The 23,906-nt window shown below is 37.4% G+C and overlaps 1 protein-coding gene across 4 annotated transcripts; it reads left to right on the top strand.

Moving 5' to 3' along the window:
- The first annotated feature begins 4,409 nt into the window (after positions 1-4,409).
- On the top strand, positions 4,410-13,414 carry LOC18432374 (uncharacterized). 4 transcript variants are annotated; one of them, XR_016060853.1, is made up of 7 exons: positions 4,410-5,396; positions 5,540-5,620; positions 9,739-9,813; positions 10,699-10,743; positions 11,341-11,504; positions 11,724-11,825; positions 12,978-13,414. XR_016060853.1 is itself a non-coding variant. In XM_006842482.4 (7 exons), exons 1-7 carry the CDS (start codon positions 4,605-4,607, stop codon positions 13,146-13,148), a joined length of 1,356 nt encoding a protein of 451 aa, XP_006842545.2. In that variant the 5' UTR covers positions 4,410-4,604; the 3' UTR covers positions 13,149-13,414. The 4 variants fall into 4 exon arrangements, 1 of the variants encoding a protein (XP_006842545.2); XR_016060854.1 differs by having other exon boundaries at positions 10,691-10,743; positions 11,415-11,504; XR_016060855.1 differs by having other exon boundaries at positions 10,691-10,743.
- The last annotated feature ends 10,492 nt before the right edge of the window (positions 13,415-23,906 follow it).

Below are 23,906 nucleotides of genomic sequence, written 5' to 3'. Positions count from 1 at the left end.
TAATTAATTGGAAAAAGGCTATGATGATGATGATGACCTTGTACTAAAGGTAAATGGTCTTATAATATAATTTTCCTTTTTATATCTAATAATAAACTTAAAGTTGTATAAATAGTGTAGATTAAACAGATATATAAATATTTGAAAATCAACTTCCTAGATTATACATTACAAGCTGTACAATTCCCAGTATTTGAATTATATTTTTTCACATTAATACATTTAGAGATCGAGATGATCAATTGGAGGGTTTGTTGGAGTGAGAGCAACCTTTTCATTGAGTCTTTGTTGTTGTGCATCTTATCTATCTATTATATATTAAACGAGAGCAATACCATATTTATTTTTGCACCATGTATCCCACCATATTAATAATTCTCTCTTCTCTCTCTCCCCACATCTCTCTCATGCCCATGCATGCCATCTCATGTCCATCCTCTTTTTTTATTATCCCATTCTCCCCCTTCCTCTCCCCATTCACTATCCTACCATATTAATAACTCTATCTTCTCTCTCCTCATATCTCTGTCATGCCCATGTATGCCATCTCATGTCCATGCCTTTGTTTCTCATCTCATTCCATCCCTTCACGTAACTCCTTTCTATCCTTTGCGACTCTCTCTCTTCCCAAATGTTAAACTCTCGCATTAATTATCATGTCTATGCATGCCATCTCTTGCCCATCCCTTTTATTTGTCATCCCATTCTCTCCCTTCATCTCCCATTCACGTAACTTTTCTCTACCCCTCACACCTCTCTCTCTACCAAAATGTTAAAATCTTGCATTTATTCGCATTGATTATAGAAGATAACCTCTCTACCCCCATGACTCTCCCCCATACTAATCTCTCAAATTAATTATAAAAAACAACGCATGTCGTTTATTTTTTTATCTATCTTCTCTCTCTCCTCATTCACTTAACTCCGCTCTACCCTCATATCTCTCTCCCCCATTTAATCTCTCACATTAATTATAGAATATGACTTATATCCTTATCTCTCAATATAAATGCAATCCCTCTAGTTAACATGAATATAACTAATCATTATTATTTAATTAAAAACAATTTAATTAATTGAATGATGCCTTATCAAAAATATTATTTTAAAATGAAAATTTATTTAATTATAACTAAATCAGATCACATACAACGCACATACATAGCACTAGTTCCTTATATAAACTTTTGTTTGTTCGTTACATTAACGCGACAAACTACTATATGGTTCCCTTGGAGCATATCATATATTTACTTCCTCGATAAAAATCTTGTGCAAGAACCTGTACAAGTGTCTTGTATTGATTTGCTAGAGTAAAATCCTACCCAAAAACCCAAATATTGGGGATGTACCCGTCGACCTAGCATACAACTTCTAAGAAATACATGCTCATCCTAGGTAGTTAAAACAAATTTCCCCAAGTATTAAGTAGAGGTGGTTTAAATTGTAGTTTGGCCGGCGGATCTAAGTCTTTTAGGAACTAAATTTTTATTTTCTTTTTTTTTTTCTAAATACTATTGCATTGGCTCTTAAAAAGATATAAAATTTAATATGAACAAAATTTCTCAAAATAGGTACTTCACTCGAGGGATTAAGTGTGTAGTGTAACACTGTACGAGTAACCTATATTCATTCAAGAAATATATGATTATACGAGTGATTAGTGAGAGATCTAGTTTAGTCAAACTGGTTTGACTGCCAGTTGAACAGGTTTGATCGGATATTTAAAATTTTCAAAAAATATTGGAGCTTTAACATATGTTATATATGAGAAAATAAAAATAGTCAATTTAGTTTGAGTGGCTGAACCGGTCGAAACTCGATGGTTAGACCAACCAAAACCGAGCATATATTAAGTTTTGATAGGTTTTTGACTAGACACAATTTTTATTGTAGATCAAACTAACCAAAGCACTGGACCGATCACATAACTGTGGTTGAGGCTATGGTGCTTATTTCTTTTGCAAGTAGGAACCTGGTCGACTTTGTTGGAGACCAACAGCGTACGCAGCCCCAAGGCTTTTTTTAAATAGATAGAAAATGTTGACAAAAGTTATGCTGGTGATTTAAATAAAATAAAATAAATTACTTTTAACCTTATTCTTAAGTGATTCTTATATGTTTTCTTAATAGGTTTTGTTGGCAATAATTGGATCAAATAGAATAGATAAAACGGATGTGCGTTAGCGCAACGGTTTTCATGCTAGGCTAGTCGTTGCTTCTTGCTTTCGAGCAAGTAAAGACGAATAAAAAAACCGATGCGCTGACGCACAACGGCTTTTACGCTGGCCATTGCTTGTTGGCTTTCGAACCTACGCTTGAATGATGGAGTGGTTGAGAAACCCATAAAACTCTGGAAATGCTGCGAAAAGAAAATTGATTTTTTTAACCAATGGGGACAGTTTGGTGGATGTTTGAGCATGCCCATTAGGCTCATCGCCTCCAATCAAGAGCAGGACTATGATGATGGAGAAATGGATTTAATCTTTCGTTAGAGGGACTTACTTGGCTGGCCCTTTTTGGCAATATTTGGGGCTTCGACTTGCTAGAATATGGAGCCAAGTAAGTTAGAGTATTATCGAACCTAGCGGCTGAGTCTGAGGCCTAACCCAATTGATTTTCTAGGAAAATGTTGGTGAAGAACTTGAGCTTGGGACACTTGCTTGTCTAATTTATTTTTTTTTAGAATTGCAAGGGTCCTGATCTAGGTTGACTCAGTTTTGATTTATGAGTCAACCAACTCTACCTCTGAGACTTTTCGGTCTCTACTCTTAGGGGTCGGGTCTTGGATGGGCCAGTCTTGGCCTTAACTTGGCCCTAGTCCCTATGAGGCTAATTGAGCCTAGACATGGCAGAAGAGACCTTGGCTTAGGCCTAGATCTAGCCCTGTCAAGGCCAGGTCAAATATAATAAGAATGAATAAAAGAGAAAAAAAAAGGTGTGGTTTCCATAAGGTCGCAATCTTAAACAATCAAATTAAGGTACATCTCTAAATTTTATTATAAACATAACTTTGGTGTCAAAATTTTTTAGAGAATCTATTTTTATCTCTAAATAATAAAGTTTTAAATTCTTAAAATGGTTCAAATCAAGTAGATCTATAAACACATTAAAATCTTGAAAATAAATTGTCTATATAATGTGTTGCAGTATACATTATTTTGGAGATTCAAAATATTTTTTTTCTTTTCATATTTATACATCTCGACGTTGAGATGATCAATTAAAAGCTAACATCAAAACAACCTTTTATAATGGACTTTTGAGGAAAGGTCTTAAGATAACTTCAAAATCTATTTTAATTCCTAGCTATAAACTTTAAATTTAAAAAATAATACAGATGGAACAAATCAAAAAACACTTAAAAATCTTATAAATAAACAATTTTACATGATGCACTATGTTTGAGATTTGAAATTATTTTCTTTCTTTACGTCGTAAGGTGAAGATGATCGATTTAATTAGAGGGTTCTCTGATGCAGGATAGTAGCATTTTTGAGGTGCATCTTATTTCAACAGTATAAGGTTGCAACTACGAACTTTTTCCTTTATCCGCACTTGTTTTACTGTGCACATCATACGAGTGCTCTGCAAAATTGCCAGCAAGGAATCAAAGAAACCCTAATTTTTAACTTCTTCGTGTAAAATTTGCCCTAGTTATTTGAAGAGGATTGCATTTTGAGATCCATATATCATTTTCAGAGGCTAGATTCGTGGTTTGTTTGGATTGCGAGGTACACTTACGTGGAAATGGCGAAATTAGGTTTACTGGTTTATTAGCTGTTCGGGAAGCAATCTTTATGCAATTTCTCTCTCTTTTTTTTTTTTTTTTTTTAATTTTACTATTGAGCTATATTTAATTACCTATATTTAATTAGTTACCGTCACAGATACGATTTTCATGGATTATCTGGTTCTTTAGGGGAAGTTTTGACCGAAGTAGAGGTTTTTTCGCTATGATATTGTAAAGATGAGCTGTTCTCAATTTGCGGAAAGTGAATAAATTATGGTTATTAAATGTGGTGAATTACATTTTTGAAGGAACATTTCTGAATTTTCAGTACTTATGCCAGAAAAGACTGACTTGTGTGAATTATCATTATGAGAAACAATGAATCCTGTTAAAGTGCATATGCTGTTAGAGAGATGGAATCCATGGTTGTTTTAGTCAGAGAAATGCCAAAGCCATCGACGGAGAAATGAATGATGAAATTTTAAGCACTCGTATGACTGGTTTTGTAACTACCAGACAATGGCATTGATTGATTTCAATTTGTATTTCAGCTAAACTGCTTTACAAATCTTATCCAGGCAACACGTATTCTTCTGTTCTATGTTTGCTTTTGAAGCTCAGCCGTCAAAATTATGGATTTTAGGCAGGTTCAGGGAAAATTGATGGAGAAATAGTGGTTTCTTCTCAAACTATGATAGATTTAGGTTTTTGCTAAAGAAGATGAAATCAATTATTGTACAATAAGATCCACAAAGGTGTCGAATTCTAATCACACTCGACCTGTGAACAGTGTAAATAAGGTTAGTACATGTAATTTAGTAAATGATGCAGTCTAAATGAGTTCTCTTCTAAGAGAAGTGGCACTTGTTCAATGAGATTGAATATGACATCTGAATTTGTTCAGTTTGCACCTACTAATGGTGCAATTAGTGTTTTTGGAGGTTTTATAAGAAGAGGAGGCTGCAAAAAGGAGTGCTCGACATGTTATCTAAACAAAAATGTTGGTAGTTTGGATATTAAAAGCGATTTTTCATGGAAGAGAAGTGGTAAAGCTTTATCGACATCTGTTGAGGAGTTTAATAACAAAAAGTGTGTACGAAGCATTGTAAAAGCTGCATCAGATCATGGAAGCTGGTATGAGGAGGCTAATTCATCCAAATACAGTTTTTTTGAGGGAAATGATAGGATCAGGCGAAAAACCTTTGGTTCTTTAAATGGGATTGTCTACAAGAGGTTAATGGAGAAAGAGGGTGAGAACTATGAAACTGACTTTCCCGATCATAATATTTGGGCATCTTCTGTGGTGGATCCTATGAATGATCGTGTAGAAAATAGTCGCGCAAATCCTTCCATGGAGTCCAAGCGCAAGGAAAAATTCTTAGGTGAGAAATTGAATGTTCATGGGGAAACTGTAAGCAAACGAGACAAAGATGACCCATCCTCAAGTATTGATTTTCTTACTTCAAAGGAAGACATGGAAAACATTGAAAGAAAGATCACCCAAAGACCAGAAAATATTGAGGGTAGTGATTTTGAGGCCTCTAATGCCATAAGCAAGAGGCAGGTTCTAAAGAGATCAGCTATGCTTGCAAAACAGGTGATCAGCATACAGTGTGCACTTACCCTTGGCTATGTATCTCAACTTTGGGTTGACACTACATCAGTGAGTGTTTTTATCTCTACCTTTCCCAATGCTTTCTTTGGATTGTTTTGTAATTTTATTTGTGGCAAATACTATACCTTTTTAGCTGAATTATTTCACCTGTGGCAATAATTTTCGTGCACTATTTGGAAATTGTGTTGCAGTGGACAGTTGTCATGGTTGAAGTTAGGCCAAGCTTGCTATCTGGTGATATAGGGAGGTTTTTGTTAAAGGATGTATACCAGGTATGTCAACTAGTTTTCACATGCATTTGGATATTTCCTTTGGTATTTGCATATATTTTCATCTTCAGGAATGACATGCACATACTTATATTGGAGGAAATTTTTATTCTTTGGGGCACTTCTACCTTATTTATGTAGTCATGAAAACATGATTTGTCTTTCATGCAACTTTTGCTTGTTTAAGAGAATTTATGTTCGCCAAATAGTAGAGAAAATAGACTGCTTTGCTTGTATGTCACTGCCACTCATAGTCATCTAGATGCAAATTTGTACCCGGAAAAACACAAAAAAATTTCAAAAAAGAAAAACTGATAAATTGATTTGAAACTAAAAAGAAGCTAACAAGACTAGCTTCAATGGCTTTGCAGAATTCACAAGAATTCAAGGAAACAATGTTTCTAAACAATAACTCAATTATGAACTAAAACCCTAAATTAATCCATATAATTTATTTAGACTCCTAATCCTAATTTTAATGTAATTAGAATTAGAATTGGACTCGAACTTGACTTTAATTCCCTTGACGAAATAAATGATGACTAACTTGTCCTAAAAATAACCTTGACTTTGCATAGCCATAATTTTCCCGCTGATATCGAAATCGCTAATATGACCTCATTTTGGAAATGATAGCGAAAGCTCTATAAAATCTGCTACGCGAGCCTAGCAAACTAGGCTGAGAAATGCCTCTGAAGCTTAAAGATTGGCCTTGGAGTTTGTTGCACGTTGCTCATCAATCTTCCCTCGTTTGAGACAAGTAGAGTACTTGCCCTTGAGTTCTGGTCATCTGTGAACTTCTTTATGTTAATTATCTTCAATTCCTCCAATATAATCCATGAATTCTCTGAGTTAGGCTTGCCTTTACGTTGAACCAAATACTGATTGTGGGAACCATGATTGGTAGTAATGAACCGAATGTTAAGAACCTTCTTGATCCAATCAGTAGTGTGCTTAGGCATCTCCACTTTTCATTCAGCAACCTCTACATCAATAGACTCTCCACGATATTCATACAGAATAGAGAGATTAAATATAGGAGGTATTCAGTATCCCTTTGGAAGCTCAATTTTGTATGCATTATTGCCTTGCAGCACTCTACATGGAGCAAACTTTTTGTACTTGAGCTTGAGATGCATTCCACTGGGAAAATATTCTCACCTAGGGTACACTGTCACTAAAGAGCATTATTTGTATTCTTTTTGGTGTTAGTGTTTATCATCATCCTTGTACTTGTCGTGACTTTCTTGAAGCTTCTCATGTACCTGTTGATGAACCTCTTACAGAGGCTTCAGTGTCATCACTTGCTTGCTTTTTCTCAAGCAGAGGTGCCAAATCTAGCACCTTATTCTGAAAATTCTCATAAACTATCTCAAAGGGTGCCTATCCTATGGACCATTTGTTTATGCTTTATATGCAAATTCAGCTTGAGGGAGAATCCTATCCCACTGTGAAGGCTTATCTCCTGCAAGCCTCCTAAGTTTCCCAGATTTCTATTCACAACCTTAGCCTGTCAGTCTGTCTGCGAATGATAAGCAGTACTGTACTGAAGTTGAGTGCCTAGCTTCTTCCATAGGATATGCTAGAAATGACTCACAAACCTCGTGTCTTTAGTTGAAGTAATAGTCTTATGCACCTCATGAAGATGAACCACCTCCTTAAAGAAAAAATCAGCTGCATCTGTAGTATCAAGGGTGTTCTTGCAGGGAATAAAATGTGCCATCTTGGAAAGGCTGTCTACTACCACAGATATTGAATCCCAACTTCTGACCATGCAGGGAAGCCTTACCACAAAAGCCATACTAACATCTGTCCATGAGGGGAATACAAGCCAGTGTTATGAGACTGACCTTTAGCTAGCTGACATAAGCTGCATCTCTCAACAAATCGGTGGACATCTCTTTTGAGCTTCGGCCAATAATATTTTTCCTCCACCAAGGAAATCATCTTAACTTCCCCAAAGTGTCCACTAAGACCTCCTCCATGTAACTTACTGACAATTTGGATGCAAAGAGACCCCTCTGCAATAATGACTTCGAACAAACTTATGGGTTTTGTGGATTGGTGACTTTGTTGGGGATCTTGACTAGAGAAGGTCTACTGCTGGTTATGGTTTCACTCTTTTTTTTGTGGATCCGATAGTTGGAAGTCATCATTTCAGTCAATGATTGTCCTCTCCACTACTGAATCAGAGTACATGGCATCCATGTAGCCATATAAGGAAGCTTTACGGCTGATGGGTTTTGTAAGTGAGCTTGGATTATTATAGGATAAATGAAAGGCGTATTGTGATAGCTGAAGTGCAATATGTTTGGTAGAAAGCCAAATTTACCATTCAAGGACCAAACATATAGATACTAGATACCATTTTATTAGGGATGTCACTGAAGAAGATATAATTTCACTTCTGAAATTTGATAGCAAGAATAATGCTGCCGCCATGATGACTAAGCTTGTCCCAGTTGAGGAGTTAAAGTTATGCTTGAACTTTCTTGACATACGCCTAAGATTTTTTTTTGTGAATATGTTAATGTTCGTCTTAAAAGGAAAATGTATAGAGTTATAAAAAATGGCAGCCTGCAGACCGGGTGCAATGTACAGAGGCCCTAGTGATTGGTGGGCTATACAAAAAGAAGATAAAAAAAGCTTTACATTCAGTTCTATAATGTAAAAGGGGTAACCAGGAGCTCAAAAAGGTGTCAAAATGGTTCTGGATGGGTTGTTTTGGCTCGCTTCTTGTTTGGCTAGTTCGTCTGCTGCTGCATTGGCCTCGCGCCATATATGCTTCCATGAGATGTGCTGCACGTGCATATCCCTGCAAAGGTGGAGTATTTCGTCAAAAATGTGTTCTAGTCTCCAAGGGCAGCCTGAGAGTCCAGAAGCCCATGTAATTATGTTTTTAGAGTTCCCCTCGACGAGCAATACTGTGCTTCGGCTAGGGTTGAAATTCTTGAGACCTATGAGCCGGGTAAGGGCTTCCGAAGTATTTGAGTTGGCATGGCCAATGAGTTTAGAGGAGTAGAGTGTCTGTTCTTCGTCGTCATGTGTGCATCTTTTGGGGTGTGTTGGAGAAGAACCTTGAAGGTGTTTTTCAAGTGGGTCACGGCCAAATTCATACCAAGATGGATATTGTTATACATTGGTTAATTTTCTCTCTCCCCCTTTCTTTCTTTTGTAAAAGTCCTAAATTATAAAGGGTATTTTGGTCATGTGGATTTTACTCTTAATTTGGGATGGATACATAAATTCTTTGTAGTTAGAGTCAGGCTTATGTTTGTCTAGAGAGAAAATATGAGAGGGAAAACCCCTTCACCTTTGAGAAAAGGGGTTTCTAGAGAGAGAAAGCAAATTGGGTAAATTCATTTTTCCCTTCGGCTGTCCAGGAAAAAAAAGAAAAAAAGAAAAAGAAAAAAAACAGAAAACCTGTACACGAGGTTTCTTGTTGATTAGTGGATTAGGCCATCTTCTCCCATGGACATGGCTTATGCAAACAAGTAGTAAACCATGTAAATCTGGTTTTGTCTTTGTATGTGATTTGATATATCTATTTCTTTTGTTTTTTTATTTTCTATTTCCTTTTAATTTTTCTTAGTAGAGATTCCTAGTTGCTTTAACAATTTCTTTACTATACAATGAGCTTTGCATTTCTTGGGCTACCTTCCATGTTTCCTTTGTTTCCCTTGACAATTAAAAATGACAAGCTTCCCATGCATTGTCCACTAGAATATCATCATGTCTCCATGTAGTTTTGCCCATAGAGGTCTACGTGGTCCCCATTACCTGAAGCACTTGTTTCTGATTGTTTTCCCAACATTTTTTCCCCTTTGACATTCCAAAACTGTTCAATTTAAATCGTGAATTTGTTGGGACAGAATTTATTTGTATATTTAAACTGTACTGTAAAGCATTTCTAAAAACTAATACAAATAACAATAGTTCATTATAATTTTAACTGGATTTGGGCATACGAGTTTCCAGTGTCATATGTGCCCTCTGGTAATGGTAGCATTTCCCGTAATTATGTGGAAATCTTATAATGTTCCATTTTCCTTTTTGAGAAGATGCTGAATCAACTTTATGGATGTGTAATATGTGCATTTTTGTTCTTTGGTTCTGCTTAGGTGGGGGATGTCGTGCTTGTTGAGGATGTGAGTGTATTAGAGAATGAGCCTAAAATGATTGGGCTGGACACTCTGGTATGGCTTCATTTTTCAAATGTTGGCCCATCTCTTCTATTAAACAAATGACATCTATAACTGTATGGAATGTGATGATTTACAATAAAAAAAGAAATATTTGGAAGAGAACAACACTGCTGTCACTTACGAGCAATTTGAGTACTGTAATCTATAATTCTATATAACCATGTAATCATGTTTGTGACTTAGCTTTGAAGAAATTTTTCTGGTTGGCTTGGTGATTCTCCAAAGTGGATCTTTTCTGCTAATAGCTTCACGTTTGAGCAAAACTGCAACTATGGACATACTGAAAATAATGTAATTTGGTTTTATATCATAGAAAAAGGAACTAAAAGCTGGTTATCATCAATTGAATTCCTTCTTCTTGGTTGATTTACTTTGCTGTTTTCTTTTGAAGGTTCGGTTATGAGATTCATTTTCTGGATTATTTGCTCATAATTTAAAATATTTGCGCTGTTTTATCGCCGATTTATTTGCAGCTGTTTGACCATGCTAACCAAGTTAAAATATGTTACACTTTCCTAGAAATAACAGAAAAAAAATTAACGTTTAATTCATTATCATTATCATTATCATCATTTGTGCCTTATCCCAACTATTTGGGGTTGGCTATACGAATCCTGTCCCGCCATTCCACTATTTCAAAGGCCATAGTTTTGATAAAATATGAGCAAGGGAATGCACCTTATATATGAAGGTTGCTAGTAATTGCACCCGAAACTAGATCTTTTTTATACTATAAATATTTGTAAAATGATCATTAATTGGTCGTGCTCTCTTCAGTTTCAAAAAAATTGCTCTCTTGTCATTCTACTTGATTTCCAGCTATATGATTAGCTGTGTTAAGCATAGTGAACCTGACCGTATGCTTCAGTTTTTCAGGTGGGATACAACGTTATAACAGATGATGGGCGCAATGTTGGGAAGGTGAGCCTGCAACTATGACCATTCATGGCATGCACTCGTTGGCACATTCATGATGCACATATGTTTGTGTGTGTGTGAGAGAGAGAGAGAGAGAGAGAGAGAGAGAGAGAGGTTTTTGAAAACAGTGACAAAAATGTAAATTGAATTGAACAAACAATTAGAAAAATTAATACTTATTGGGAAAAAATATGAAACACGTTGTATAGTAAGAATCCCTGTAGGTATATGAATGGACTTTTAGGTTCACTGACCAACTTTTATGAATCGTAGTTCTGTGCGTTTTCTCATATTGTAAAGTATAACTTGCACTATAAAAAATGATACAGCATTTGATATTAAGGTCCACTTGAGGAACTTACTGTGAAAATTTGCAGTGGCCTCTTGGGGTAGTGTGGATTATATTTTTTAAAACAATATTGTATAGTGGCATTTACATTTTTATATGTCCTTTACAAGCCTGCGTGCAGGTATATGCTTGGGCCATATGTATATGTGCATGTTGATACGTAGATTGGATATGTTTTTATGCATGTTTGAATCTAGACATGAACATGCAGAGATGTTGAGTGTTGACACAACATGTTTGTACATGTACAGGGATATATGTATATGTATTTAACCGTTGAAGGTTTTGTTGAGGGCTTATTATGCTATCTTTTTGGTGTCTAAAGGTGCGAGGCTACTCTTTCGACATAAACACGGGAGCTGTAGAATCCCTCGAACTGGACTCCTTTGGGATATCCATCATTCCAGCCAGTTTGGTAATGCATTGATTTTTTCTTAATAGAGTACTAGAGAAATTACCCATCTCGAAAGGAAAAAGAAAAGGTATAATAAAAAAAGTATAAATCTACAGGGTAATGACCATACAACAGTGTGGAATATCTGGTGAAAGAAAAAAATAAAAAAATATAACAGAGAATGCCCTTTGTATACGTTTGGTTTAGTTTTGAGTTATACCTATGTGTTGTATGTTTCAGGTGAGCACATACAGTTTGTTTGTGATAGATGTGCTTGAAGTCACAATGGAAACAGTGATTGTGCATGATGGCGTGTTCTCTCGAGTGCAGAGACTAACAAAGGTAGGTCACCATCATCAAATGGGGAAAAATAAGTTCCTTTTCTTTTCATAGCAATTTATTACAATATAAAATAATTTTGATGGCTGTTGTTTAGTTGTAAGAGCTTTCAAATAATTTGATTGAGTTTTATTTCCTTATGTATCTCCACTTCTTTCAGATTTTTGATCGAATTTTGGCCATGTAATTTGTATTCCTTCTCTTTCACTTGTTTAGGTAAACTTGCCGAAATTCTACCTCTTGGGCTAGTGGCATGGAAACCATCATTAGAATCCTTTCTTTTTCACGTTAGAATTTAGAATTGTACACACAAACACATGTACATGAACACCGTGAGTTTCTTGTGTATGTTTGAAACTTTCATTGACATATGCAATGTCTTCAAAGGGCCAAAAAAATTTCCCACATTCCTCAGTAGATGTGTTTGTCCAGTGGGAATAGGTTTTATTCATTTCCTAGGGGCTTGGTGGAAAGGATGCTCAAGGAGAAGGGTATTTGTACGGTGCTTTCATGTCAGCAGTGCTCATATGGGGTGATTTTGAAATGGCATAACCATATAAGCTTAACAATTGCAATTCCCCTAGGAAAAAAGGTTCTGACATGCCTTTAAGAGAGACTATTATCCCCATAGAAATATACATTACCTTAGGGCGCATTTTATTGCACAAAATCACGGTAGTGGAAAGTGCAATGGAGCATTGCTCTTTCTGTGTTACAGGATGTTCCCCGTTTGACTTCGGAGGAAAATTCCTGGGTCCGACCATCAAGGTGTGCCATTTTCATAAGAAAATGCAGAAACTGGCTAGTTACTGTAGTTAATGGGGCACCATGGTATCAGATGCACCCTAAGCATACGAGTACTTCTGCCCCTTTCTGGCTCTGTGCAGATTAATGTAGTTTTCTAATTATAGAAAAGTTTATCACCCCTCTACCAATTTATTCCCTACGGTGACTATTTCCTCAGTGATCTATGAGTAGTCACTTAATTTGGTTTTGCGAAGTTTCACTTCTTTGAAACTCGCTCTAGCAATTATCAATCGTACCAACAGAGTTACCGAAATTTTGATCTCTCTCTCTCTGTCTCATCATTTTCTTCATGAAATCTTAGTAACTGTATTTCTTTAATCATCTTTTTGTGTTGTTTTCTTAATATAGGGAATTTGGGAGACCCGAAACATCGATATGGCAGGTGGCCGACGTAGAGAAAATTATGACTATGAACCTGGGTCTCCAAGGAAAGGCACAAGAAAGAGATCAGGTGGTCGGAGAAATTCTCCAAAAAATCGAGAAATTGAACAGGAGTGGGAGCTCCCAATGGATTATTGATCCTTGGGTACCATTTATTCTCTTCTACAAAATGAGTGGAAATATTTTCTTTATGAGAAATAAATCTGTGTGAAAGTAAGCCATGTTCGTTTCTTGGAGAACCTTTTTTTTCTTTTTACAGAAATAGGTCTTCTTTTGACTCTGTTGCTTTTGCATGGACTAGTGCAAGTTAAGCATCCAGATGATTTAGGAGTTGTGTAACATGTGAAAAAAAATTGGACTCTAGCACCTGAATAGTTAAATGATTATAGTATTGATAATTGGAATCCCATTGTTGACCTAACCAAAAAAAAAAAAAAAAAGGGTTTTTGTACCATAAAATTATTTACTTTTGGCATAAGCTGGTCAAAATTAGCTTTTAGCTGTTGGACATGAAATCTAATAGCTTGGGGCTTATTAAGAAATTTAAGGAAAAAATTTACTGGACTTTGAATCAAGCTCGTGGAACACGCTTACTTACCGCCCACCTATTTTGCATCGCGTGGCAGATGATGACTGTGACCACTTTGGACCAAAAGTGAATTATTGTATTGAATACTTCTCATAATCCTATAGAAATAGTTTAGACAAGGATCTAAACAATCAAATCAAGGCGAACCTCAAAAGTTCATGAAGAAGGTTGTTTCGATGCAAAAAAACCCTCAATTCGATCATCTCACCTTCAAGATGTATCGACTTGAGGATTTTTTTTTTTTTTTTTGAAGTATTGAAAATAGTGCATCTTGTTTGGTCTACACTATTTTGAATTTTGAATTTTTCATTAGAGAAAAATAATTTTTTAGGTTATTAAAAATTTATAATATTAAAACAATATATTTTAGCACTATTTAAAGGTGTGCCCTATTTTGATTGTTTGGAGCCGCGGCCTAATACAAACCACACCCTTATCCTATTGGTGTGAGGCAATGGGGTTATCCTGAAATATGGGGTATCTAAGAGATAAGAGAAAGTATGTACAAGAACTGAGATGACTGGAAATTATTCTTGTTTTGATTCGTATGAGAACTGATTTGATTGAAAACTATTCATGTTTTGCCATGATGTAAGGTAAAAGGAATTTGGAGATGGATTGAGGACCCAAACCTGCAAATCCTTTTATTTAACCTTCATGATAGTGATTCCGAAAAACGTAAAAAGGATTCAAACTCAAAAAAAGCTCAGAACTAAAAAATTATTGTGAAAAAAACACAACAAAAATGATTTGGAGCTCAAAAGATGGTTTTGTTGCTCTCTTTCACATCTGATCAGGACTGTCCGTTTGGGGTTTCTGAATAGACCCTCCATCTCAACATCTGATGGATTTTGTGTCCACGGGTATAGCTGCTTGATTGCAACTGCAGTTCTTCAAAGATTTGACGTGTTGGTAAATGAATTGTGAAAGAAGGGCTCTTGTGTTAGCATTTTTATGTAGAAAAATACTTTTATTTCAAACTAATATAAGTAACTAAAAGTATAGAATGAGACCATTTACCTTTGGTAGAAGGTGATCAAAATTAATCTTGACCATTGGATGTGAAATTGTGATGCATGGATAATAATAATAAAAAGGTCAAGAGAATATACCTTGTAAGGAATCTACCCCAAAACTAACTTTTCACATGACCAAATTTATTCAATTTTCATTCTCTCATATTTTACAATGAAATGACAGCGCTTTTTAAATAGACTTTGAAGAAAAAAAACAATAAAAAAAATGCCAAAATATAATTTCTCTCTCGCTCTCACTCTCATGTACCATCTAGATCTCTCCCCCTATTTTCTCTCTCAACGAAACTATCATCTCTCTTAAAAGTCACACACCATATTTCTCAATAGGGTTGATCTTCCCCGTATCTGAATACATTATCTTTGTTCTATTTAAGTACCCTTTAAATCTATCACTAAATCTAACAAAATCTTTAAAGCCACTTTAATATAAGATAAATTTTAAAAAACAAACTCACACCAATTTCCTCTTTAACTTTCCTAATAACTCATGCCGCCCTTTCCTAAAACGATAAATTCGAAAAATAATAAAATTATAATTCAGAATTTTTTTCTGCATCAAATTGGGTGGTCTGCATTTATTCTATTGACCATGCTCAATTTCAAAAAAAAAAATTCTTGAACTTTATAAGATATCGAACTTATTAATTTTCACATCGGATGGTTGTAAGTAATTGTGACCACATATATCAAAGGTAAATTGTCTCATTGTATATATTCCCACTAAGTAATGCCATAGTTTTAAAATGTATCTTTTCCATATTGTCGAAGACGAAAAATGAGTTACTAGTCTTATACAGAGCATGCAACAGGCATGTGTAACAAGATTGCTCATGCATGGATGCATTTGTGTGGAGGACCTTTTCACACTTAATTTTTGGAAATTTAGAAAACGAAAGAGTATGATGAGACCATTTACCTTTAGTATTTGATGGTCGCAATTGATCTTGATCATTGAATGTGAAATTGAGCGGCTACATCTATTCAATTGACCAAGATCAAAGCTAATTTTTTTTTTTTGGAACTTTGTGACATACGTAAGCTATCAGATTTCACATCAGATGGTTGTAAGTAATTGTGACCGTGTACCAAAGGTAAAAAGTCTCATTATATACAATCCCATAACAAAAATGTTAGTATTTTTTTTTTTTTTTTAAATGTTATCTAAGTTGGTATGGAACTGAAGATGCCATATTGCTGCACATCGCCGCATATTCCACCTAGGCCTTGGGTCCATTCCTTAAAACGAAAATATAATTGTTAAATATAATATTAACTAAGCATTATATGAGAAAAAAAAAAAAAAAATTGCTACCAGTGAGAAGACTGATTCATTTGAGAACAAATGGGAAAGATTTTTCTTGTAGATATACAACGGATTTGAACATCACAATTATAGAGTAAATTTTGCCAGGTTTTGTGTAAACAAGTAAAGCTAAAAAAATTAATTATAGTGAGTAAAGTTTGCATCGTTTTCTTTAAAATTATTTTTGCATGGTTTTGTGCAAACAACTGCAGCTTAAAAAATGGATTATCGTAAGTAAGATTTGCATTGTTTGGAGTAAAAAAAGAATAAATTTGCATTGTTTTGAGTAAAAAATAAATAAATTTGTATTGTTTTGAGTAAAAAAAAATTCGATTATCGTAAGTAAGATTTGCATTGTTTTGAGTAAAAAAAAGGAATAAAATTCGCATTGTTTTGAGTAAAAAAAGGAATTAAACTTGCATTGTTTTTGAGTAAAAAAATTATTGTAAGATTTGCATTATTTTGAGTAAAAAAAGAATAAAATTTTCGTAAGATTTGCATTGTTTTGAGTAAAAAAGAATAAAATTTTCATTATCTAAGCTTTGGATCACCTCTAATGGACATCTAGGTAAAAAGTTATGCCTCTGGGGAGTGGTCGAGTGTTGACATCAGTTGACCATGGTGTATACAAAATTTCTGCCCAATTATAGTATCTAGTCTTAATCAAATTTGCTCCCAAAGAATTTTTTTTTTTTGATAATTGTAACTTTGTATTGATGACAGAGATAGATACAAAATGGTAAAAGTAAATCTAGGAGTACCTTAAGTACATAGATCTCCTGGTAAAAAGAATAGGTCATCCGACCCTATAAAAAATTGGTTTATAAAATAATCCCCTTACACTATATTTCGGAAATGTAAAAAGAAAGTAGAGAGAAAAATGGGGTTATAAAATTATCCCTTAACACAGTATTCAGGAAATGTACAAAGAAAGTAGAGAGAGTAAATCACAAAAAACCCCAAACCAAGAAGGATGTGCGTGCTCTGTGGCCGACCCAAACCCAACTGTGGTATGGCCTATTGATCAACGTGGGCCTTGGCTCCGCCCTTGGCCACCAAGTCCGTGAACCTGTTCGACGTCTGCGAGATATACGTCCATAAGACGGGCGTATCCCTGTAAAGATACTGAATCTCATCATAAATAAACTCAAGATACTAGGGGGGTAGCAATCCTAGAAGCCCAAGAAATAATGTTTCTAGCGTCACCCTCCATTAATAGTAACTGTCCCCAAGATCGGTCAAAGTTTTGTATGCCTCTAAGGAGAGCCATAGGTTGAGCGTACTGTGAATCTTGGATGCCGAGATATTCGGAGAAAGTAAATAGTACATTCTGATGGTGATCTCTGAAGACCCCTCCCGCACTTGCATGTCCTAGGTTTCCCGAAGAGAAGCCATCAAAATTCAGTTTGGTTGCTTCTTGGGGGGGAGGTTCCCAGGCCCTTATAACTTTATTTTTATTTGGTTTGTGGAGGAGAATTTGCTCCCACTGCGGTATGAATGAGTCAGTTGGGATACCAAAGAACAAATGATGGTTTGATGCCCAGAAGGTTACTAAGGATGTATCCTTGTGGAATAGTGAAGGGGCTAGACAGGACTGTCCCTGAAATATTATGGCATATCTTTCTTTCCAGATGGTCCAAATTGTTGCTGCCATAGTGGCTTTCCATAGGGTTCTACCCGCCTCTAGCCAGTGCGAGGCCAAGTTCAAAGGAAGAAGGTCTTTAACTGTTGGAGGTATTATCCAAAGGACCCCAAACAATTGCAACAACAGGCCCCATAGATCATGGGCCACGTTACAATGTACAAAAAGGTCGTTGCTGGATTCCTCTTGACTCAAGCACATGATGCACCTATTGGGAATTGGGATTCCTTTCTTTTGTAGGTGATCCACTGTAAGAGCCTTGTTGGAACCTTGAATACAGTTGGAGGTTTGTACCTTTGAGGGTGCAATTGACTGCCAAACTTGTGATAGAATCGAGGTTGGGTCCAAGGGGAAAGTAGGAGTTGGATAAGCTTTTTATAGAAAGAAGCCACAATAAACTCCCCTAAAGGTGCAAGGGACCATACCAATTTATCTCTACTAAGGATAGAGATAAAGGTATTGTGTAGCAGTGAGGAGAGAGAGAGGAATTGATTAAATTCGCCCTCAGAAAGATTCCTTCTGAAAGATGGCTGCCATCGTCTTCTGCCTTCCTCCATTCTGAACTCGTCCTCTACGGTAGCCTCTCTATTAATGGAGATGGAGAACAGAGAGGGATAGCAATCCCTCAAAGGGGCATGACCTATCCATAGGTCAGTCCAGAATCGAACTCTACTGCCTTCTCTTAGGAAGAATCTGATAATCTTCCTGAAAAGTTCAAGGGTGGCAGTAAAGGGCCTCCATGCACCTGAAGCATTAGACCAGGGCTTTGTTTCTGAGATCCTGGTATGGTCTGGAATATTATACTTATTCTGCAACAACTAGGCCCAAAGTGTGTCTAATTGGGTGGCCAAGTGCCACCATCATTTCCCTAAGAGGGCAAGATTTTGTTTTCTTAAGTTTCTAATTCCCAGTCCGCTTTGGTGTTTAGGTAGGCGTACCTTCTCCCCAGAAATGAGATGGAACTTAGTTTTTTCAGCCTACCCTGACCAGAGAAAGTTCCTCATGAGCTGGTCAAGGCGGTATACCACAGAGGCCGGTATTTGAAAAAGAGACATCATGTACGCTGGTGCATTGGCCAGAGTTGCTTTGATAAGGGTGGTTCTTCTTGCTTGTGATAGGTATCTCCCTTTCCAACCTGCCAACCTTCTATCGACCTTATCTATCACATGGGACCAATGTCTCTTTTTCGATTTTTCGAGACCTAGTGGAAGACTTAGGTAGGACGTACGGAGGTCTTCCACTTTACATTCCCAATCAGGAATGAGCACCCTAGTTTGGCTTATGGTGATAGCGCTGCCCATCATTTTCGATTTCTCCATACTAACCTTGAAACCCGTGGCCAATTGGAAGCATTTGAGGTAAATTCTGTGGTTTTCCACTTCGGGAGAGGAGGCGTTTAAAAAGACTAGTGTGTCATCCGCGTATTGCAGGTGTGACACAATAGGCCCTCGACGTGAGGACTTAAAGCCTGAAAGAAGGCCAGCTTGGTAAAGGAGATCCAGTGAGCGGCTGAAAACCTTAGCCGAGATAACAAAGAGGAAAGGGGATAGAGGGTTCCCTTGGCGAAGGCCTCTCGATGAGGGAAAGTAACCTTTGGGAGTTCCATTTATGAGGATCGAAGAATTGGTGCGGGAATAGCACCCTCTTATCCATTGCTGCCACCTGTCTGAAAAACCCATTCGAGCCATTGTCTTGTCTAGTATCGGCCAGTTAACATGGTCGTAAGCTTTTTTCCAATCTTTTTTAAAAATAAGACCAGGTTTTTTTTGGCACGGTGCCTGGAATGGATGCATTCGTTGGCAATCAAAGCTCCATCAAGGATTTGTCTATATTTGATAAAGGTCGACTGTGAGGGAGAGATGACCGACAGGAGGACCTCTTGAAGTCTAGAGGCCAGGACCTTAGATAAAATTTTATAGAAGGAGTTGAGCAAACTTATGGGATGAAAATCCTTAAGTTCCTCCGCCCCTGCCACCTTAGGAACCAGAGTGATGAATGTGGCATCGATGGAGTTGTTGAGAATACCCCGTTGGAAAAACTCTACAAAGAAATTTAAGAAATCCAAGCGAAAGGTATCCCAAAAAATCTTGAAAGGGGCCACAAGGAATCCATCAGGCCTAGGAGCTTTGTCTTTGGCTAGGTCTTCTAAGGCCTTAAGGATTTCGTCTTCAAGGAATGGACGGTCTAACTATGTTGCCTCTTCTTCCGAGAGGGTCAGAAAATCTAAGTCAGCCATAGCTGGTCTAGGACTAGAACGAGCTGAGTATAGGTTCTTGAAAAAATTTAAGATTGCTGTTTCAATCTCATCTGGCTGGTCCAAATAACGGTTGTTAACCTTGATGATCAAGATTGAATTGTCCCTTCAAATTTGCTGCCAAATAATTTACAAATAAATTTCTTATATTTGTGTCGATGACCATGAATCAATGCATTTTCTGATGCAAACTACTGCCTGAAGACTTTAATGCTAACTGCCCTTGTTTTTCTCCCTTGATCCTTCAAACATTACATTAGTGTTTCCTCTATTATAAAAAAACATTTATGCTAATTTTGAAATAGTCCCATATCCAGTAGTAACTTGGTGAAAATTCTATGGAGCTACCGAGACTGAATTATGACCATTAGTTTTCTAACATGCTTATTGTCCTCATGGATCTGTTCTTAGAATATTGGGTTCCTGATGTCATCCTTGCAACCCTTGCTTTTCTATCTTCAGTTTGTGTAGTCATAATTTCCTAGCTCATTATACCTTGTTCTGGTTTCTAAGTTGGTTTATTGAACTTCAGGCATACGAAAACAGTGCATGCAAAAGTTCATCTAGCTGCTTGTTTTGCTAATGCCACTTCACTTGCTACAAAAAATAGGTTGATACACATCCTTTTCCATTTTGTTCCATTCCAGAATTCGTAAACATTTCTATGTTATTTTAATGATTTTGCATTATGGAAAAATATCTAGATATTAGTTTTATTTAGTTTGCTTGACTGAAAATTTGTCTTCTCTTTGATTGACGATATTGTACCATTTAAGCATTATTTCAGCTTTGTACAGAATTGATTGTGTTTGCTTGTTTACAAAGATGGAAGGCGCTCTTACCACCTCCAACTTTGCTAGTTGCAGCTTATGGCATATCACCAGCTGCGAACAAAAGTAGAACATCTGAAGACTCAAACTACTAAATACTCTCTAATGTCAATCAAACAATTGAATCCTTTCATTTGCTTGGTTTTCTTCTTTGGGCTAATTTCATTTTTACCTTTCTAGGGAACTTAATTCAAATAAGGCCTTGGATACTGCTTTTTCTCCTGCAATGGCTCCTTATTACTCAATATATTAAAGAAATGAGATAGAGAATGATGTACTTCTGTAAGTTTATTCAAATTCCATGCTTGAAGTACATGCACAATGGAACAGATAAGGATTTCGAAAATTCGTCATTCATTCATTAAATGGTCATTGTTCTATCTATAATTATAAAGGAACAACCATTTCATTTCTTATAATTAATGTAAAAGGGAATCACATACAAAATAGATGAGAAAGGAATTAGAGAAAACGACCTTCTGACATTAGCCTTAAATCCCTAAGAAATGTTTCTAAATAAGATTAAAAAGATATCTTTTTTGAAAATCTCTTACTTTAAAGACTTGGTTGCTATGATCGGAAGTCGTTTTTGTCAATATCGTCAGAACTTCCTTCTTAGTTTCCAGTTTTTAGTCAGTAGGCCAACCATTAATATATCTAAGGGCCGTAAGCTGGTTATGGTCCTGCTTGCACAGGGCCGGGAGGGGTAGACTGGATACAGGCCTAACAAAGTGGCTGCTCTCAGCCCCTAATATCAATACCTATTTAATTATGCAACTTATTTTAATTGCAGAATTATGTATATTATGAAAATGGGATATGTCATACCATAGTTGTTGGGAATGGGATTGGGAACTGCCGTTGAGATCCCTTTGTTTGCGATCGATGTCCGTACAATCGCAAACGTAGGGAACAGTCCATGTGTGTTGGGGATCGAGTTCCTCTATTAGATGGGATCGATTACAATAATATTGGGGAGCGGAATCCTCTGATTTGGAAAGTTCCCAAGTGCAAGTTTTTGGGTTTCTTGACTTGAATAGGAAAAATGACCCAACATAGTATGGAGTGAGGGATATATTTTATAGGAGCGAGTTCCATTTACTTGAAAAATGAGATCCTTGTCCAAGTTTAAATAGGGCTCCCTGGCTTTACAGGGTAGTTCTCAGTGTTGACAATTAATAATATGTAATCTTAAAACATCTATTAAATAAATCATAAACTTCTATACCATCCTCTAAAGCAAGGATTATGCCTCTTTCCTCCCCTTCTCCTTCCTCTCACCCTAAGGAACCTAGAGTTCACTCTCCCCCCCCCTCTACCGACATTACCGACAATTCATCTACCCCCAAGCTCAACTTTCTCCATCTCTCTCTCCCACACTCAGGTCCCCCCCTCTGACCACATATAACTCTCTACCCTCCCTTACTTCGAAAACCTTTGCACAACCTCCCCCTCAGTTGAACTAATCCGCTCAGCCTCCAACCTCTACTCTGCCTCCCCCTCAGCTGAACCAATCCGCCCTCCTGCTTAGCACCAACCCAAGCACTCATGTAACCTTTGTAAACTCTACTACTCATGTCGGGCTCTTCAACACTTTAGAGATTATAGACTGCCTCTCATCCATGACAAACTCTTTTATTTGTTCTTTCTCCCCCACGTAATGACATTAAGGGAATCACCAAGTGGCTCCAGCACATTTTTAAAACTTCACAGATAACTTGTGGACTTTTGTTTGACTCTCCTAGCCCTCTGTCGCACCCTGCTTCACCTCCTCCTCGTCTAATCCTTCCCTCCCTCTTACCTTCTTCTCTGCCTCCCTCTTTCACTATGGACAGACCCTTTCATTTTGTGTTACTTGCCTCTGCTAATCAGACCTATTTTGAACCTTTTGTACATTCTACTTCAGCCCCAGCCCCTTATCTCATCAAAGTAAGCATGGTCTTCTGTTCTCATCACCTTCTTGGTAACTTCTGTTTGTCCGACCACTATGTCTCCTCTACTCAATTTTACGCCTTCTTGGTGCCCCCTCCCCATCCATCTTACCTCCTTCCTTCCTCCACCCCTCTCCCTTATCCCTACCCCCTCTTTGCCCCACCTGTTTCCCTTTCTCACTCTAGACAACATGCACCTATTCAGCCTGAGGTCACCCCGTCCCCTTATCCTGTCCCCCCTCCTCCTATGCCCTCTTCGTTTTCTGGCCGTACTGATCCTTCCCCCCACCCTTCCGCCCTACCTCCCCTTCCCCATGACCTTTACCCCCAGCTTCTGGACACTTTCGTGGACCAAGGCTCGTCCTTCTCTCCCCCCTCGCCTGACGCTGAAGATGAGGGGGTCGACGGGGATGGGCTCGACTGTGACACGAAAGAGCCGGCTTTGCGTCCCTCTTCATCTTCCTCGATGGCCAACAATGATGATGAAGATGGGAAGGAACTCAACCTCGACCTTGACAAAATGAAGGAGATTTTTCGTATCATGGGTTCAACTACGATGGGCCTGAAGGACCAGCTCATCGCTTTATGTTCGCAGATGCCCAGAGTCAACAGAAGGTGGGGTTCAAAGGCCAAAGGGAGCTTCTCAATCTTTTCTCGTCATCTCTTTCGAGGGTCCCTCCACCTCTGGGGGTCCCCCCACCCTATCCTCCATTCTATCATTGAGGCGATCAACTCGATTAGCCTCACTCTCTTCTCCTTCCCCCAAACCATGAAGATTATCACTTGAAACATTAGAGGTCTAGGCCATCCTTTCAAAAGGAAGGCTGTAAAGGACCTGTCCTCGAAATACTGCCCAACCATTCTTGCTTCACTGAAACCAAATCACATGAGCCTCTGATCAGGGGGCATTTAGGTGATCTGGGATCCCTCTGATCAGCTCTTACTCTCCTCTCATATCAGAGAATTTTCTGCATCCATTTTGCTATCTCGTGTTTCTGATGGGTGAAATTGGAAATTCTCGGTCATTTACGACCCTTATTCCTCCTCCATCCGACCACGTTTTTTGTCTGAATTGGACTTGGTGGCCTCCCTCCCTCACTTTGTCTGGTGTTTGGGGGGAGACTTTAATATAACATGGTGGTCTCATGAGCGCAAGTCGTCTTCCAATATTTCTCAAGGCATGATAGACTTTTCGGACTTCATTTTTAGGAATGATCTCTTAGATGTTCCTCAGCAGGGTAACCGCTACACCTGGTCCAGCCATTCGGCTCAAACCTCTCTTTCTAAACTAGACAAGTTTCTTTTAGCCA

This window comes from Amborella trichopoda, chromosome 8 (genome assembly GCF_054954075.1).
Source record: "Amborella trichopoda isolate Santa Cruz 75 chromosome 8, AtrichopodaSantaCruz75HAP2 v2.0, whole genome shotgun sequence".
NCBI lineage: Eukaryota > Viridiplantae > Streptophyta > Magnoliopsida > Amborellales > Amborellaceae > Amborella > Amborella trichopoda.
Note: the sequence above shows the minus strand (reverse complement) of the source record. Positions and strands in the feature narration are given on the sequence as shown.